The 15,234-nt window shown below is 44.5% G+C and overlaps 4 protein-coding genes across 6 annotated transcripts; all 4 read right to left on the reverse strand.

The window, feature by feature from the left end:
* Positions 1–477: 477 nt before the first annotated feature.
* LOC117150246 (MTRF1L release factor glutamine methyltransferase) lies at positions 478–1,955 on the reverse strand. Its single transcript, XM_033317043.1, has 3 exons — positions 1,654–1,955; positions 1,074–1,594; positions 478–1,019 (listed from the first exon to the last, which is right to left on the reverse strand). Exons 1-3 carry the CDS (start codon positions 1,861–1,863, stop codon positions 779–781), a joined length of 972 nt encoding a protein of 323 aa, XP_033172934.1. The 5' UTR covers positions 1,864–1,955; the 3' UTR covers positions 478–778.
* An 882-nt stretch (positions 1,956–2,837) lies between these two features.
* Positions 2,838–8,168, reverse strand: LOC117150242 (UDP-N-acetylhexosamine pyrophosphorylase). Of its 2 annotated transcripts, none has more exons than XM_033317037.1 (3): positions 7,862–8,168; positions 5,532–5,918; positions 2,838–4,217 (listed from the first exon to the last, which is right to left on the reverse strand). In XM_033317037.1, the coding sequence occupies exons 1-3, from the start codon at positions 7,920–7,922 to the stop codon at positions 3,103–3,105; spliced, it is 1,563 nt and encodes a 520-aa protein (XP_033172928.1). In that variant the 5' UTR covers positions 7,923–8,168; the 3' UTR covers positions 2,838–3,102. The 2 variants fall into 2 exon arrangements, with proteins under 2 accessions (XP_033172928.1, XP_033172929.1); XM_033317038.1 differs by lacking the exon at positions 7,862–8,168 and adding an exon at positions 6,223–6,348.
* Positions 8,169–8,690: 522 nt separating this feature from the next.
* Positions 8,691–11,248, reverse strand: LOC117150244 (transmembrane protein 115). Of its 2 annotated transcripts, XR_004460757.1 has the most exons (4): positions 10,498–11,248; positions 9,732–10,088; positions 8,963–9,525; positions 8,691–8,908 (listed from the first exon to the last, which is right to left on the reverse strand). XR_004460757.1 is itself a non-coding variant. In XM_033317040.1 (3 exons), the coding sequence occupies exons 1-3, from the start codon at positions 11,019–11,021 to the stop codon at positions 9,054–9,056; spliced, it is 1,353 nt and encodes a 450-aa protein (XP_033172931.1). In that variant the 5' UTR covers positions 11,022–11,248; the 3' UTR covers positions 8,691–9,053. The 2 variants fall into 2 exon arrangements, 1 of the variants encoding a protein (XP_033172931.1); XM_033317040.1 differs by having other exon boundaries at positions 8,691–9,525.
* A 307-nt stretch (positions 11,249–11,555) lies between these two features.
* Positions 11,556–14,817, reverse strand: LOC117150858 (protein transport protein Sec61 subunit alpha). Its single transcript, XM_033317954.1, has 4 exons — positions 14,640–14,817; positions 14,346–14,413; positions 12,264–13,355; positions 11,556–12,189 (listed from the first exon to the last, which is right to left on the reverse strand). Exons 1-4 carry the CDS (start codon positions 14,644–14,646, stop codon positions 11,926–11,928), a joined length of 1,431 nt encoding a protein of 476 aa, XP_033173845.1. The 5' UTR covers positions 14,647–14,817; the 3' UTR covers positions 11,556–11,925.
* Between the last annotated feature and the right edge of the window lie 417 nt (positions 14,818–15,234).

Consider the following 15,234-nt stretch of genomic DNA (forward strand, 5'->3'; position numbering starts at 1 on the left):
CGGTTAATACAATATTTAGATGCGAAGTCGTGGGATTTATGCACTAGGGTTCATAATTATGGTAATCCTTGTGGACATGTGTCCTTGTTTTCATAATCAGTACACCTATAAGCATGAAAGTGGTAATTTTAAGCAAAAACCTTCTAATTTACATAGAAATATTCAGATTCTATATATTGTGATACAGATACATATCCTAAGATACACATCTTTCAGCCAAAAATATGGTTAGCATTTTCCTAATCGCAGATATAAAATACATCAATTTGATTAAACAGCATTATACTCGATTCGCGATGATCATGAAACTACATTAAACACACCCACCAATTATGGCAGCAAGCCTCTGGTTATAAATCATAATCGTAATAGTTTAAATCTGTGACCAGTTATTATAGGTGCATTATACTTTTAACCTATTGATCTTTATAATCATGTTAATGCATTATTATAAGATAAAAAATGCAATAGAAAGCCTTAGGTAAAAGTCGTTGTATACTGGTAATAATATGGTCATAAATCAAACAGCTAATTGCATTGTGTAATTTATACAGGCATATTTGTGAAGTAATACCGCCTGCGGTTATTGCTAAAAGATTCAGAGACGAAACTTAAGGATTAATAGCGCTATATATTTTGTTTATATAGGTGTGAGTCTCTGGGCAGCGTGCAGGTTTTGTGGTCTTAAATCAAATCACAGCTAAATGCATGGGCAACGTTATAGCTAATTGCATTGTCTAAGTCATAGCATCCCGTCCTGTCTATGGCGCAATATCGCCTAGACCTTCTCGATCTGAACGAATCTCTCGCGCTTATACTGATCACTGTAGCCGGCGATGAACTTGAGCCGGCCCTCGTACTTAAGATTCATAATAGTCTTGACCATCGGCGGGTGGTCGTTGCCCAGTTCCAGCCAGAGCTTGCCACCGGGACGCAGGTGCCGGCAAGCCAAGTCGAAGACCAATCGAGCCACCCTCAATCCATCGGAGCCACCGTCCAGGGCATTAAGGTTCTCATAGCTACGGATATAAGATAGTTAGTGCACTGTATTCATCTGGTATAACTTCACTTACACAACGACCTCGGGATGCAGAAACTGAAACTCCTCAGTTTTCACATATGGAGGATTGGAAATGATTAAATCGTACTTCTTGTCCTTCAGCACCTCCGGCAGGTACTTGTCCTCCTCCATGGTGTGGTTGTGTACCTCAAATCGATTCAGCAGTCCCAGCATTTTGGCATTCTCCGCAGCCAGCACGGTTGCCGCCTTGCTACGCTCAATGGCAGTGGCCACCACCTGCGGCAGACTGTGCAGCATGGACAAGGACATGGCGCCCGAGCCGCAGCCCACCTCCAGAAGATCGACGTGCTTTGCATTCTTGTGATCATCGATCACCAGGCGCATAAACTCCTCCGTTTCGGGGCGTGGAATGAAGACCGACGGCGATGTCTTCAGCGTAATGTCCATGAAGTCCCACTCGCCAATGATGTGCTGCAGCGGCATGCGGGCACAACGGGCCTCCAGGAAGCGCTCGAGGTCCGCCAGCTGGCCGGGATTTAGCTGCAGCTGGTCATATGAGTCAGGAACAGCACTCTACGGAACGTAAACATGGTAAGTGATGTTGATAGCCAGCTTTTCTGACAGATACTTACAAACTTCTGCTTAAGGACATGCGACACGATGCATTTCACGTTGAACTTCGTGTCCTCGACGCCGGCGGCCTTGAGCTTTTCCTCCCACTGGCCAATTTCCAGGGCCTTGGTCACGGGAATGTGAGTGCCAGCTGGGGCACCTGTGCCATAGTTGACCTGCCTGAGCAGCCGCGAGGTCAGGCCCTTTGACCGTGTCAGTTGTCTGAGCATTATTTCACTTATTATCTAATTGCTATTGATTAACAACAAAATTTTGACGACCCACTGCCTGCAGCTCGCTCCAGCGTGACCGTTTCTCGACCGCTACAATATACCAGCGACCGATATTTAAAAAGGGTTCACGCTTCAAGTGTTACCGTAGAGCGGAATAGTGTGACTGAGTTTTCGAGTTCTTGGCGGAAAATTTAAGCATGCAACATAATTAGCTTGTTCCAATTAAATGGAAAAGCAATAGCAATTGTTCACGCACTGATTGCAGTCGGCCCTTTTTGTTTATTGTGGCGGAAATAGGTCTATTAAGCATAACAATATGAAAAGGGGGGAGTTATAATGGTGAACTATATTAATATATGTACATGCATAAAATATCTTTAATGGAAAGTAGCAAAGCTCGTTAAGCTTTTTTAATACAATATTTAAGAATATTCCTGACTAGCTTGGTCTAGTTTAATGTAGATCCCTAGTCTAAAACATACTATACATTAATAGCCAACCTACTCAATATATTACAACTGGTCCATCGGTTATCTATGCAAATTAGAACTGGTTTGAAGCATATGAGCTCAGACGTCTATATAATATGTCGATTTTATAAGAAACCAAGAGCGTTACATAATCAGATAGATAGATAATATATTCTGAACTCTGGCTACAAAAATGATGACTTTTGAGCAAAACATAGTTAAGGTAACTCTTTCCTTCAGAACTGCGTACTCGAGTTGACAAGAAAACAAGTCAGAAGAATGAGGTTTGTTTGCCCAGTAATTGCTTTTATATGATTAGTTCATCCAACAAGACATTTTCCTGATATCTATTTAACAACCTTGTAAATAGGGAACGACACTTGTTCAAACATGGGATTGGTCTATAGTATATCTGCAAAGGAACTATTGATTGGCCAAGAAGTGAAAATTCAGTCGCTTGGCCGTACTAATAATTTTTGTATTTTACAACATATTAAAATATTCATATCATTATATGTTCTATATATTGTATATATTCACATTACGATTGCACAATTATTTCAAAAACGAAAAATAAATCAACGGACACAATAGGTAACAAATTTTTACAAGTCTCCTTTAAGTACTGAAATCTATGGAATTTCCGTGCTCTAACTACAGTTTGGGGAATCATAACGTTCAGCAACGCTATACGAAAGATTTACAAATAACCGAAACGACTACTATCCGTCCATCAGTCTATGCGTCCATGCAGATCCCCTCCATCTTAGAGGTGTCCGTGCAAGGGATCGCGGCTGTCCCGCAGGTAGACGGGACTGGTGAACGACTTGCCCTCCACATGCGAGGCGAGATTCTCGCCGGCGTAGGTGACGAAGGGCGAGATCTCGCAGACTTCGCCATGCACGATGCCACCGGCGCCTTCGATATACTTCTTGTGCAGGCGATGGAGGTCCGAGCGGGCAGTACTGGGGCAATCCTTGCCAGCTGCATCGGAGTTCTTCAGCGCGCTGAACTCTTCGTCGCGTGGTACTTCCATGGCCACGAACTTCTGGGCGAACTCGAAGACGTCAAAGACAAACTTCTCTATCTTGATGCCGTTCGGCTTGTCAGGGGTTAGCCGCTTGCCGGCGTTGTCCACGAAGGGAATCTTCTTCTTGGCCACGTGCAGCTTCAGCTCCTGCTCGAATGTGCTGCCAATCTTCTGCAGGAAGTTCGAGCTGAAGAAGTGATTGCAAATGTTGCCAGCACTGAAGGTCAGCCTGCCGTCCGAATTGCGCATCTCGGCTGTTTTGGCCGAGATTTCGCTGTACTCCACCACCTGGTATTTGCCATCGACAATGGCCACCACGCCCACAGCCTCGTTGGGAGCCGCCTTCTCCACCACCTTAGCGGCGCAGTCGGCCTTTTCCTGTACGCAGTAGCCGATAAAGACGGGATCGGCCACCTTAATCAGGATGTTGTCCACGCTATGGGCATGCAGATATAAGACACCGCGCTTCTGCATATCGTCCAGTATCCCCTGGCGCTTCATAGCCCGATAGATTCCTCCGTTGCCGTCCGGCGCACGCGCCACCCGATGCTTTTCGTCCAGAATGATGCGTCCATCGTATTCAAAGCACGGCAGTGATCCCTGCTCGAACAGCAGCACGTTCTCCGCCTTCAGTCCAAAGAAGTTGTTGGCCACAAAGTAGTCGTATGTGGGTTGCACCGTGTGCTCCGACGTCATGATGTACCAAGTGATGTGTCCACGTTTCCCATTCGCCTCTTGGGCGAGCTCCTCCAGCTTCAGGATTCGCTCGGCCTGAATGCGAAACAGGGTCTTTCGGGACTGCAGTCCCACATCGTACATTCCCTTGGGATGATCGAAGCCAAGTCGTGTGCCTGCCAAAAGAGAGGGCAACATTACCAAGGTTTCCAATTCAGTTCCCCAATATGATAATTATTGCAGGATGTATATATATAACAATTCCTGAATGTATTAATCACTCTTTAACGACAAGAACTGCTGCATTTTTTTATATCTCACCCGGCTGACCTTAAAAACAAGTTTATTTTCGACCATCGTTTCGCTCTTTAGGTTGTCTTTTGTCTGCGCCTTTTTTAACATATATATACATATAATATACAAGCGGCTTGTTTAAGGTCAGTTCCACTACCGGTTTCAAAATGATCCGACTACATATCATCTACGGCTTATCGGTACAGCAAACGGAATCTCCACTCCTGACCAGAAATTCTCAGAAATTCAATCGTTATCTAGGTCCACTACTTATGGCCCTTCTCGAATTGGAACGTGCACGAAATAATGCTATGAGTAATCGGGTTCCAACTCCGTTACTTGTTTTTTTCTCAAAAGCCAATTACGTGATTGGACTCCATCGTTTGCCCGAGAAACTGGTAAGGAAATGTCAAATGCCGCCCACATTTCAATGTTTCGACTCGAAAGAGCACTGGCCCCGCCTGAAATCAAAATGAGAAAGGCAAGTCTGGCTGTAAGAATGCCTTCCACATTGCTGCTGGCCTGGCGTGTTTCTTAGTTTTATACGCTTTTTTTGTCTTGCAAACGGAATTACAATTGCAATTATTACAATGCAGCTGCATGAGTGGGCAGCTGATTGGGATTGCGTGTATTTGTGAGCACTTTTATATCGAGTTAATTAGCTTTTATAAAGCACACACACTCTGCGAATGCTCAAGTTTCTGTTTTAGTTTGGTTTGCTGCTCGCAAAGGCGCAATTTTTTTTGGTGGGTGGCCGCTTGGGGCATGATAAAAATATCTCAACTTGTACGGTATCTAAGGAAGTATCTTTCATAAGAGATACAAGCAACTGTGAGCTGTGAAACAAACAAACTATGAGTGCAACTTCTTTACTTGCAGTCTATATAGTTTGTATATATTCTGTTTTTATAGTTAAATCTAAAAAAATCGCTCATTTTCGAATAACCTAATCGTTTTTGCTATCAATGATTAAAGAGTTAAAATCCATATATATCTGAAGTTTATATAAATGTCATTCAACATTACCAACTGGACCCACAAAGACGTGTCCCACTTTAAGTGCGTCAAATGGCTCCATAATCACACTATTGACTTAAATATGCTACCAACTAAACACAGGTGTACTATATTCCTAGCTAACTGGTTATTCCGTTTTTTCTATTAACTCCCTTTGCGTTAGAGGAACTCCAGCTCACCTTGTCCGCCTGCCATAAGCAGCACAGCGACATGTCCGTTGCTGATCTGGAGGAGACCCTCGTCCCGGTAGGCGTCCAACTTCTCCAGCGGAGCCCTGGCAATAGAGATCAGCTTGCCCTCGGGCAGCGGCTGCAGGCGATCGTCCAGCTTGATGCCATTCTCGTTCATTGAGACCGTGGCGCGGTCGAAATACAGCTTGATCTCGTCCAAATTCAGCTCCTCGATGTCCCGCACCAGGTCGATGCGTTCGTCATTCGTTAGCTCCGACCAGAACTTGAGCAGGTGCTCCTGGCCCACCTGGGCGAGTCGCGAGTGCAGCGACAGGTAGTCCGTCATCGTTGGCGAAGGTTTGGCTGCGTTTGGTGATTTTGCTGTGGCACCGCCAGCTGCAAGAATCCAGAGAAGAGATTTAAGTTACTATCATGATCAATGCGAATATGATTAGCACATATTATCAAATTGACTATCAAACTTATTTAACGGTAGCAAATTAAAAACAATAGAGATAAGATATTATTACAGGGAATTCTACATAATATTCTTCACCATAATTTGGAACATTTTAAATGCGAAACACAGTTAAAAACAAGATTTTATCTTTAGAGATCACATTGGAACCATATATTAATTGCTGCTATCTGTTTGTTGATTCAGCTAATGGAACGGGCTCTCCCGAAGGTGTGTATTTACGTTTCTCTCCGCTGGCTGAGTGATTATTTGGCGAATGCGATAAAAAGACAGTGGTCGGGTTGTCCGGGCTTTGTTGCGGTCCGCTATACGTGGTAACCAAAGCGCAACTGAGCGCCAAGCGATCGCCCTCAGTGGTTTTTCTTGCTCGAAGTGGAGCCGTCAGACTACCACCATCGCCTTCGCCTCCATCTGGTTGTGTCTCTGTGGGAACGCCTGAATATCTGAATGGCAGTAGCTCGTGTGCAGGTTATATTGGTATCTGGTATTTGGGCGCGAATGTGTGCGAACGTGTGTCTCTTAACGTATTTGCAGCCGCGTTTTAACATGGCCATGCCAGTTGTTTGGCCATACCCTGTAAAAACCTGAAGGGCGGGTCGCGATCATGGCGGAAAATGTGACCAATCAATCACAGCCACAGGTATTAGATACTACATTGTTTAATATTAAATATTCTGGATGAATTCTTCAAGAATTTGCTCTTTATACTGTTAATATAACAACTTTGCTTCGTATTCCTACATATGTAGATATAAATATTTGTATGTACATCTGTTAAGTGATCTTAATGAGCTCAACCTTGTTGTAATTAAAATTGAATAAAGTGGAATGCGGGAATTCCCAACTTCGGTCAACACTTAAGAACATGTAACATGTAAGTGAGGGTATCAAATAGTCGTGTCTGCGGTCGACTCTCTTGATTACACGGCTGATACGGCTACTGGGGCTGCAGCAATTCCAATCGGATTTTCGCTGCTGGGCCAATTTGCCAAGCAGCAGCGTGTTGCAAATGCAAAGCGAAATATCAGAAACCGAAATCGAATTCGAAACCAAATGGCCCTGAACACGGGCTTTAGTTTTAGTGAAAGTAAGAGGTGCCACAGTCCAAGAAACGCCAGCCACAAGGAAACTCCTAAGGGCGACACATATTTATATATAGTTCATACCGTTCAGTTCCTGATAAACGGGTTACAAACTAGTTGAGTGGGTTATCGGGATTTGTTGGAAAGGTTATGGCATTAAGGCGAGGCAAGAACTGACAAAAACATAGCAAAACTATGTCGGTGCTCAGCCGGTTTATTCGGTTTTAATACCCATTAACTTAAGAGCAATGGTTTATATTAAATATTATGATATAGAAATGTAAACGGCATAATAAGTATCAAGAAGAATATAAGTAATAAAAAAATAACACCATTTTACATCTTTATAAAATAAGATAAGATATACAAAATTTATAAATATATAAATAATCAATATATATCATTTATCATCTATATCGATTTAAGGAAAACGGTGTATAAATTATATAATTTAAGTAGTGATTAGACGGTATTTCATATTCGCTACACCGACCATAATTGTTGTTTTTGCCACGAAGCAAAACACTTGTCTGCATGTATGCGTGCGCATAAAAAACAGATAAAGCTGCAGCAACACACACCCGACACACACACACACACACAAGTGCTCAAAAACGGAACGAAACAGCGATAGCAAATAAGTTGTTTACATACACCCACTGCTTTGTGTGTGTGTGTGATTGTGGGCTTTCCGCTTTGTTCTTATCGTAGCACTGGGCTCCAACTATTGCGCTACCATTATCAGTTTGCTTTTTCGAGTGGTGTTTTTACCAACTAACCATTGCGGTGGCGCCTCACATGAGTCTGCTGGTGCTGCGAACTGAAGTTGTGACGACCCATTTTGGCAGGGAACACCCTGTGCAACTTTGGCTCCACTTCACTTCACTCCGTGCGAATTGTTTATGCAGTGAATGTGCCTCGTCCGTCGAGGATTCTATGGCATCGCGCTAGACCCGATGTGGTTTAATTCACACCACGTACGGTAGTTGATTATATGGGCAAACGGAAAATGCACAATCCGAATGAAACTGCCGTGTTTTTTATTTGGCCCCAAGTACTGGGCGGAGAATCGATATCGATTACAAGCGCATCCAGCTGGCCGCCAGTGTGACCGTTAAGGGGTGTCCGCACAACGCTGGGGCGTTGGAAAAATACCAAGTGCATAGCTCCATATGCAGTTAAATTCGAAAACTATTGAAAATTAAAAACAAAAATACATGCAAAGAATTATTATTAAAACTTTATTTTTTTTAATCTAATTTAAAATGTCAGGCTTTAACATACAATTTTTTGTTAAAATTACTATAGTGAAAAATTTGAAACTTTTAATAAAAATGGGTTATAATATAGTTATATTAACATTTTAATATAATTAATGACTGTCGAGCTTGTTCGGCAAAATCGCTTCATCCTTATATATACGCGTAAATTGAATGTACAATCGTTGCTTAAAAATTGATAGTAAAATATTGCAAACACATATCTTCGCAATTGAAAAATTGTTTAAAAAATTATTAAAGGCATGAATGGCATATGACCGACCCCACTGCAATTGTTAGTAATACGCTTGTTATCAGCATTCATAAGCATTTCGAGTCAAAAACACTATTTTCGGAGTTTTAAATATATTTACAGTTATTAACTAAATAAAGCATCATTTTCAATTACATGTAAGGACTACAACAGAAAGTATGCATCTATGTAAGGGCTCTAGTATTCTCATATCGCCCGGAAGGTATTGGTTTATGCTGATCTCATATTACTCCGCCGCTCCTAGCAGCATGGCCGGCGGTGTGCGCAGCAAGCAAGCGTAAGTCTACAGGACACTACGAAACACACGAACGGTAATTACAAAATGGGAACACTGATGGGGTACGTACTTGATGCAGAATCATACAAATCATGGGCGTAAATCATTAGATCATTCGTTTAAATATCAAAAATTCATTAATATATGCATAGAATCACTGTCTAGGCCATCGAAGACGTGGTTGGCACGTCGTCCAGGTTGATAAGTGTCGCCTCGCCACCTCCGCTGGAGGAGGATTCAGCACCTTGACCCGGAACATTCCCCTCCTTGGGTGGTGGCGCCGGCATTGGTATTGCAATCGGGCTCATGGTGCTGATCATGCGCGGCTCCGCCCGCGACGTTGTGATGGGCAGCTGGCTGGCGCTGCCGGTGGGCTTCAGGAAGTCGGGCTGCGGCATCTGAGCGGGACCGGGCCCATGACTGTGTCCCGCCCCATGACTATGGCTATGGCCCGATCCATGGCTGTGACTGTGCCCAGCGCCGTGACTGTGATGCTTTTGCTGCTGGTGCGGCGCATGCTGGTGATGATGATGTTGCAGCTGCTGCTGCTGCGGGAACGACTTGGGCAGCTGGGCGTGGCGGCTGGAGTCCGTGGCCTTTAGGCGCTCACTTAGCGCCTTCAAGGCAATTTGTCTAGGATCGAAGAAAAGTATTCACACCATGTAAACATAATAACATTATAATTATTCAGGCTAATGCAAGTACTCTTATCTAATGAGCAATTATTAGCCTGTTTTGATTAAATGTTTAGTGACTCTTTAGATAAGCGTACTTAAATTGATATCGAGACAATCCAGTTAAACTGAATAATAACATTTACCCATTGCTATCTTACTTACCGCCTTCTCTCAATGTCATGCGGATCCACTCCCGGCATTTGCACCGATACCGACGTCAGGCTGGCCGTAGATATCGTCCGCAGCGGCGTGGGCGTCTTGACCACGCCCGCCCGCAAACAGCAGTTGTAAATGGGATTAACCAACACGCTGATAAACGGCTGCGACACGTTTGGGAAGAAGCTGACGAACGTGAAGCTCTCCGAGCTGTCGCCACGCCCATTGGGATGGTGTTGGTAGAAGCGAAGATAGATCCAGGAAACCAGCGATCCTGAGGCGAACATAGCCGGATAAGTGCCATCTAGCAGGCCAATGGCCCACAATATGATGGCCATGATGAGCACCGTGAGGGGAACGTTCCTGAGTAGTAAAGAGTGCATTGGTATATTCAAGTACCAGCTATGATTCAGGATTTACTTTGAGAAATGCAATATATAATCTTAAACAATGGTGTGTTTGTTATTATTTAGAAAGTATCATTTCATTAAATTCTCGAGGGTATTTACTTGCGCGCCAGTAAACCAATACTTATTGAACTTTGACCTAAAGTTAAAAGACTGATGAACCAGCAAATTCTATTCAATTTACTGTGCTTGCGCCCATTTAAATCTAGATTCAAAAATTATGCTTCTTTGATTCTGTGAATACATTATTCTAGACTTTTCCATATTTGGAAATAATCAAGATATTTCGAAGACTGAACTTTCTAAAGCGAGCTCTTAGCTCCCGTGTAAATCTGAAATGGCAACATATCAAGCTATTATCTCACCTATTGGTCAGACGTCCGTAGCGCGTCTTGAAGATCAGGTGATCGGGCATTATCTGGCGCACGGCTACGCAGATGCCGGCCACGTATCCGGCCAGGCCGTGGATGTGCACCTCGAAGAGAATGGTCGGGTTCTTGGTGACCATGTAGTAGAACAGGTAGTAGACAGTGGTCAGCAGCGAGACACCGAAGTTGCTCAGCGCGAAGAACTTGAACATCTCCAGCTGACCCCAGAGCGGCTCCAGCATCTTGCCGCACAGGCCGACGGTGACCACGTCGACGGCCACCTCCCACCAGTGCAGCTCGATGAAGCAAAACGTGAAGGCGGTCCATATCCAGAACTTGCCATTGGGCAGGATGTAACCGGGCGTGACGCTGAGCAGCAGGATGGCCGTCTCCGAGAAGGAGAGCAGGTAGCCGAACGTGGTCACCACGCAGATGAGCGTGATGACCGGCGAGGTGTTGTGCAGCAGGGCATTGAGCTGTTGCCAGATGTACGGCCAGTTTCTGGCCAGTTGAGCTGACATGGCACCGATCGCTTCTCCTGGTGCTTGCACGCGTTTTTGGTTGGCCTCGCAGCTCCTGGGCGGCGGACTGGGACCGGGTGGACTTGAATGCGCTGCGGTGCTTGTCTGCCTCGCAAGTCAACACGTTCGAGGGGCGTTAAAGTGGTTCATTTGCTAATATTTACGATTTTGCTTCACAATTACAATAACAAGACTGTCATCGAAGTGGGGAGGCGTAGCTATCGCTTATCGATTGTTTCGCTACAGCGTGACCAGAACCTCACCCAGTATAAATCCTTTGAAACGGTTTAGTTTGGCCACACCAATAATTGAAAATTGTACTTTTAAATTTATGGCGCCATTTTGTAAGCTGAGCTTAAATATTTATTTCTAACGAAATCTGGCACAAAGTATAAGCATAAGCATGATGTCTTGTTTCCAAGGCCCGAAACTAATACAAAACAACGTGTTTGTTTAAAAAAGTTATCTAATTTACGTTTTATTATGACAATTTGTATGCATGTGTTCGTTTGATGTACATTTTCGCTTTAATAATTTCAATGTCTCCATTTCACGTTGTATTTAAAGTATAATTCAATTGATTTAATATTAAAACAAGTAATTGCATTGGAATTCAATCAATTCGCAGAAATATTGAACTCAAGCAATGTAGTCTCACATTTGAATACAACTAAAAACTATTCAAAATAAAGGTTCTCTCATCCGCTTTTATGTACGCTTCTATTGGTTGGGAAGATGAAAATAGCAGCCAATGGCCTTACAATTTACGCTTACTGTGGGTGTTGACAGACTACGAAAAAAACAAAGCAGGTTATTAAGTTTGTTTTAATGGGAGCGAGCGTGTGGGAAGTATGATGAAGTATTAGTTGTTGCTGATTGGATCGCAGGTGATCTTCTTGGCTGCTTAGAACAGCAGCGTGCCCATGCCGCCCATCTCGGACTGCTCCTTAACGAAAATCTCAAAGTATTGGTAGATGATGGTCACAGCCAACAGGATACCCGTACCGGAGCCGATGGCTCCCAGGAAGTCGGCCATCACAGACAGAGCTCCGATGCAGAGACCACCGAAAGCAGCCGCCGTTGGGATGTAGCGGTTGAGCTCGTGGATCATCGAGTTCTCGCGATGGCCACGCATCACCATGTGCTGCTCCTTCAGCTGCTTGGCAACCTGCAAGGAGGAAAGTCAAAAAGTATGGGTAAGCAATGATTGCTGATTGAGGTTAACTACTGTAGCACACTTACATCCTTGGCTGAGCTGCCGGACACATCGATCCAGGTCTTGGAGAAGAAGGCGCACGAGCCCAACATGAAGACAATGTAGAGCAACGCGTGAATGGGGTCGGTCAGGATGTGGCCGACGCTCTCCGGGGGCGAAAGATAGTAGCACAGACCACCGATGGGATAGGAGCGGGCCGGGCCGCCGCCTCCAACATCAGCCCACACACCCAGAAGGTTAATGAAGAAGTTGCCCTGGAACTTGACAGCCAGCATCTGGGAGATGACGTACAAGTTGGACACGAGCGCAGACTGCAGGATGATGGGAATGTTGGAGGTGTAGAACAGCTTGATGGGATAGCTGCTGTACTGGCCGCGGTAACGGGCGCTCTTGATGGGTAGGTCCACGCGGAAGCCTTGGAAGTATATGACCACGGCGAACACCAGCACGGTGGCCAGCAGGTTCATCAGATTGGGCAGGTTCTGGCGATAGAAGGCCTCGCGCAGAGCGCGCACCTTATCGTTCCTGGTGGCCATCAGATGGAACAGGGCAATCACAGCGCCCTCGAACTCGGTACCGCGTCCCGTCGTCACGGTGGTGGGGCTGAATGCCTTCCACACAATCGTCTCGCAAATGTTGGTGGCAATGAACAGGGAAATACCCGATCCCAGTCCATAGCCCTTCTGCAGGAGCTCGTCCAGCAGCAGCACAATCAGACCAGCGGCGAACAGCTGGATGATGATCAGCAGGCAGACACCGGCTCCGATCTCGGACGGATCGCCGTACATGCCAGTCATCACATAGACGATGGCCTGACCAATGGTGATCACCATGCCGAAGAGCTTCTGAGCGCCGTTGAACAGAGCACGATCCTTGGGCGTATCACCGACCTCAATGATCTTTGCTCCGGCCAGCAGCTGCATGATGAGGCCAGAGGTCACGATGGGCGAGATACCCAGCTCCATGAGCGTACCACGGTTGGAGGCCAGGATCACACGGATCCAGTAGAAGGGATCCGCCGAGTCCGAGCTCATGATACCGAAAAGCGGGATCTGGCAGCACACCAGGAAGATGAACAGCGTTATCGCAGTCCATAGCACTTTCTCCCTGAATTGGATCTGTAAATGAAAAGAACCAACAATTGCGAATGAGTCATATTGCAGTGTAAAAGCGGTGGATAATATAAACAATGAATAAAAGTAAAGGAATCTTTGATATTTTCATACATTTAAAATTGCTACATTACTATTATTTTATTTTGAATAAACGGCTTAAGATCAAGAGCGCTTTACCCTTGAAACTAAGCTGCACAAATAATGCTACCGCTATGTTGACCTACATGGTCGCTTTCCCATGTGTGTACGTGTGTGAATTGTTTAAACAAAATCTGGTAAGCTTCATTTAGCCGTAGTCGTCGTCATCGCTCGTCACCTGCGAGCAACAAAAACAAACGAAGCTGACGTCGACAGCGCTTCGGCTGTGCGCTTCGTGAGAGCCGAAGTTTGACATTTCCATTTCCACGTAGCGTTTGTTTGTCAGTGGCGAGAGAGTGGTGTGTGCATGTGTGTGTAAAATGGGAGTATGGCAACAAGTAGCCAGGTGATAACGAAAGTTAGGTGGAAATACTGAGATTTATGAATGAAAAGGCCCATGAAACATATGAAAACTCAAAAATATGGGCACTTCATGTTGTGTACGATAAAATAATTCATAAAATAAAGGTTGGGCATAATTATTTTGACCAATTAAATGGATACAAAAGGCAGAACTGAAAGAAACTGAGTGTTTTAATGCGTGTCTTCCTATTTCGCCACATAAAAGAGTCCATTTGTCTCATATCAGGGTGGTTTGGCTGCCGTTTGCCCACTACTAAATGAAGAGCAAACTGTTTGCGTGGCGATGTTCACTTTTTTGACAAGTGAAAGCAACCACAAAACGCATGTGCTGGCAACACTGGCAGAGAGCAAAGCGAGATTCGCTCGGTAAAACACACGTAAAAGACGAGAAAAGCCGCTAATTGTTGGGAAAATTCGAACATTACATGATACAGCAGCAATTGGGATAACTAGCTACACTTTGATTACATCTAATTACGGTTTTATACACACCTTGCGCTCCGGTTTTGCGATTTCCGGCAGTATACTGCAGAACGGTTTGATAACTTCCAGGAACTTGACTGCAAATAGTGAATTAAGGCAGCCGAATTAGTTACGTTTCTTAGGCCATTTTCAATTAATTGCGATTTCGATTCGGACACAACGAGCGGCGCACGCCGAATCTTTTTTGTATACGTAAGCAATGAGCGACAAGGGTGCGAGCGGCACTGCAAGGGCGGCACTTCACACAAAAACCGCTGCACTCCCCGATTTTGGGGAAGATGTCTGGCGATGACGTTTACTTACTTCCCATTTTGCCGGACTTGTCTTGCTAGCCTGGGCACTGAGTGGGTGGCTTGGTTATTGCACTTTCTACGCGAACAGTAGAAAGTCTCACTTCTCACTGCACAGCGAACGCCTCAAATTTCAAAAACCGAATGAACGAAGCGAACGAATTGACGACGTCGACGTGTCACTCAGTGTGGCCGTTTGTGAAACGTCAAAATACACCGTCGTGTCACTTGGCGATGACCGGTCACACAGGCACTGTTAAGTATTAATATTTGTAGTTGAGCGATGGTAATATCTATATTATTCGGCTGTACTACAAAGCTGACTAAAGATTATGTTCCTATAATTAAATACATAAACTAGCAACACAATCTAATAATTATGTTTTTGTAGAAATTCACATTACTTATTAAGGGGTTTATTTATGGTTTCTCTTTTATCTAAGCTGGGCCAACATATTTGGCTTTTGATATGTACACATTTGGATTTTGACATTATAGGGTTAATAAAAGGAGTTTCGATATTAGATAGCGATAGTTGTGAGTCCATCGCTGGCACCGGCTGATACCAAGCTACCGATACTATCGGGGCACCCAGCGATGTTTTGGCA

Source organism: Drosophila mauritiana, chromosome 2L (assembly GCF_004382145.1).
Source record: "Drosophila mauritiana strain mau12 chromosome 2L, ASM438214v1, whole genome shotgun sequence".
NCBI lineage: Eukaryota > Metazoa > Arthropoda > Insecta > Diptera > Drosophilidae > Drosophila > Drosophila mauritiana.

Coding starts and splice junctions, on each gene's coding strand:
- LOC117150246 (XM_033317043.1), bottom strand. CDS start 1,863: ATGCTCAGACAACTGACACGGTCAAAGGGCCTGACCTCGCGGCTGCTC. Junction 1,595..1,653: donor ATGTCCTTAAGCAGAAGTTT/GTAAGTATCTGT, acceptor TACGTTCCGTAG/AGTGCTGTTCCTGACTCATA. Junction 1,020..1,073: donor CTGCATCCCGAGGTCGTTGT/GTAAGTGAAGTT, acceptor TTATATCCGTAG/CTATGAGAACCTTAATGCCC.
- LOC117150242 (XM_033317037.1), bottom strand. CDS start 7,922: ATGGGTCGTCACAACTTCAGTTCGCAGCACCAGCAGACTCATGTGAGG. Junction 5,919..7,861: donor TGTGAGGCGCCACCGCAATG/GTTAGTTGGTAA, acceptor GGATTCTTGCAG/CTGGCGGTGCCACAGCAAAA. Junction 4,218..5,531: donor GCTTATGGCAGGCGGACAAG/GTGAGCTGGAGT, acceptor CTCTTTTGGCAG/GCACACGACTTGGCTTCGAT.
- LOC117150244 (XM_033317040.1), bottom strand. CDS start 11,021: ATGTCAGCTCAACTGGCCAGAAACTGGCCGTACATCTGGCAACAGCTC. Junction 10,089..10,497: donor TACGGACGTCTGACCAATAG/GTGAGATAATAG, acceptor TTTACTACTCAG/GAACGTTCCCCTCACGGTGC. Junction 9,526..9,731: donor CATGACATTGAGAGAAGGCG/GTAAGTAAGATA, acceptor CTTCGATCCTAG/ACAAATTGCCTTGAAGGCGC.
- LOC117150858 (XM_033317954.1), bottom strand. Junction 13,356..14,345: donor TCGCAAAACCGGAGCGCAAG/GTGTGTATAAAA, acceptor TTTCATTTACAG/ATCCAATTCAGGGAGAAAGT. Junction 12,190..12,263: donor CCGGCAGCTCAGCCAAGGAT/GTAAGTGTGCTA, acceptor TCCTCCTTGCAG/GTTGCCAAGCAGCTGAAGGA.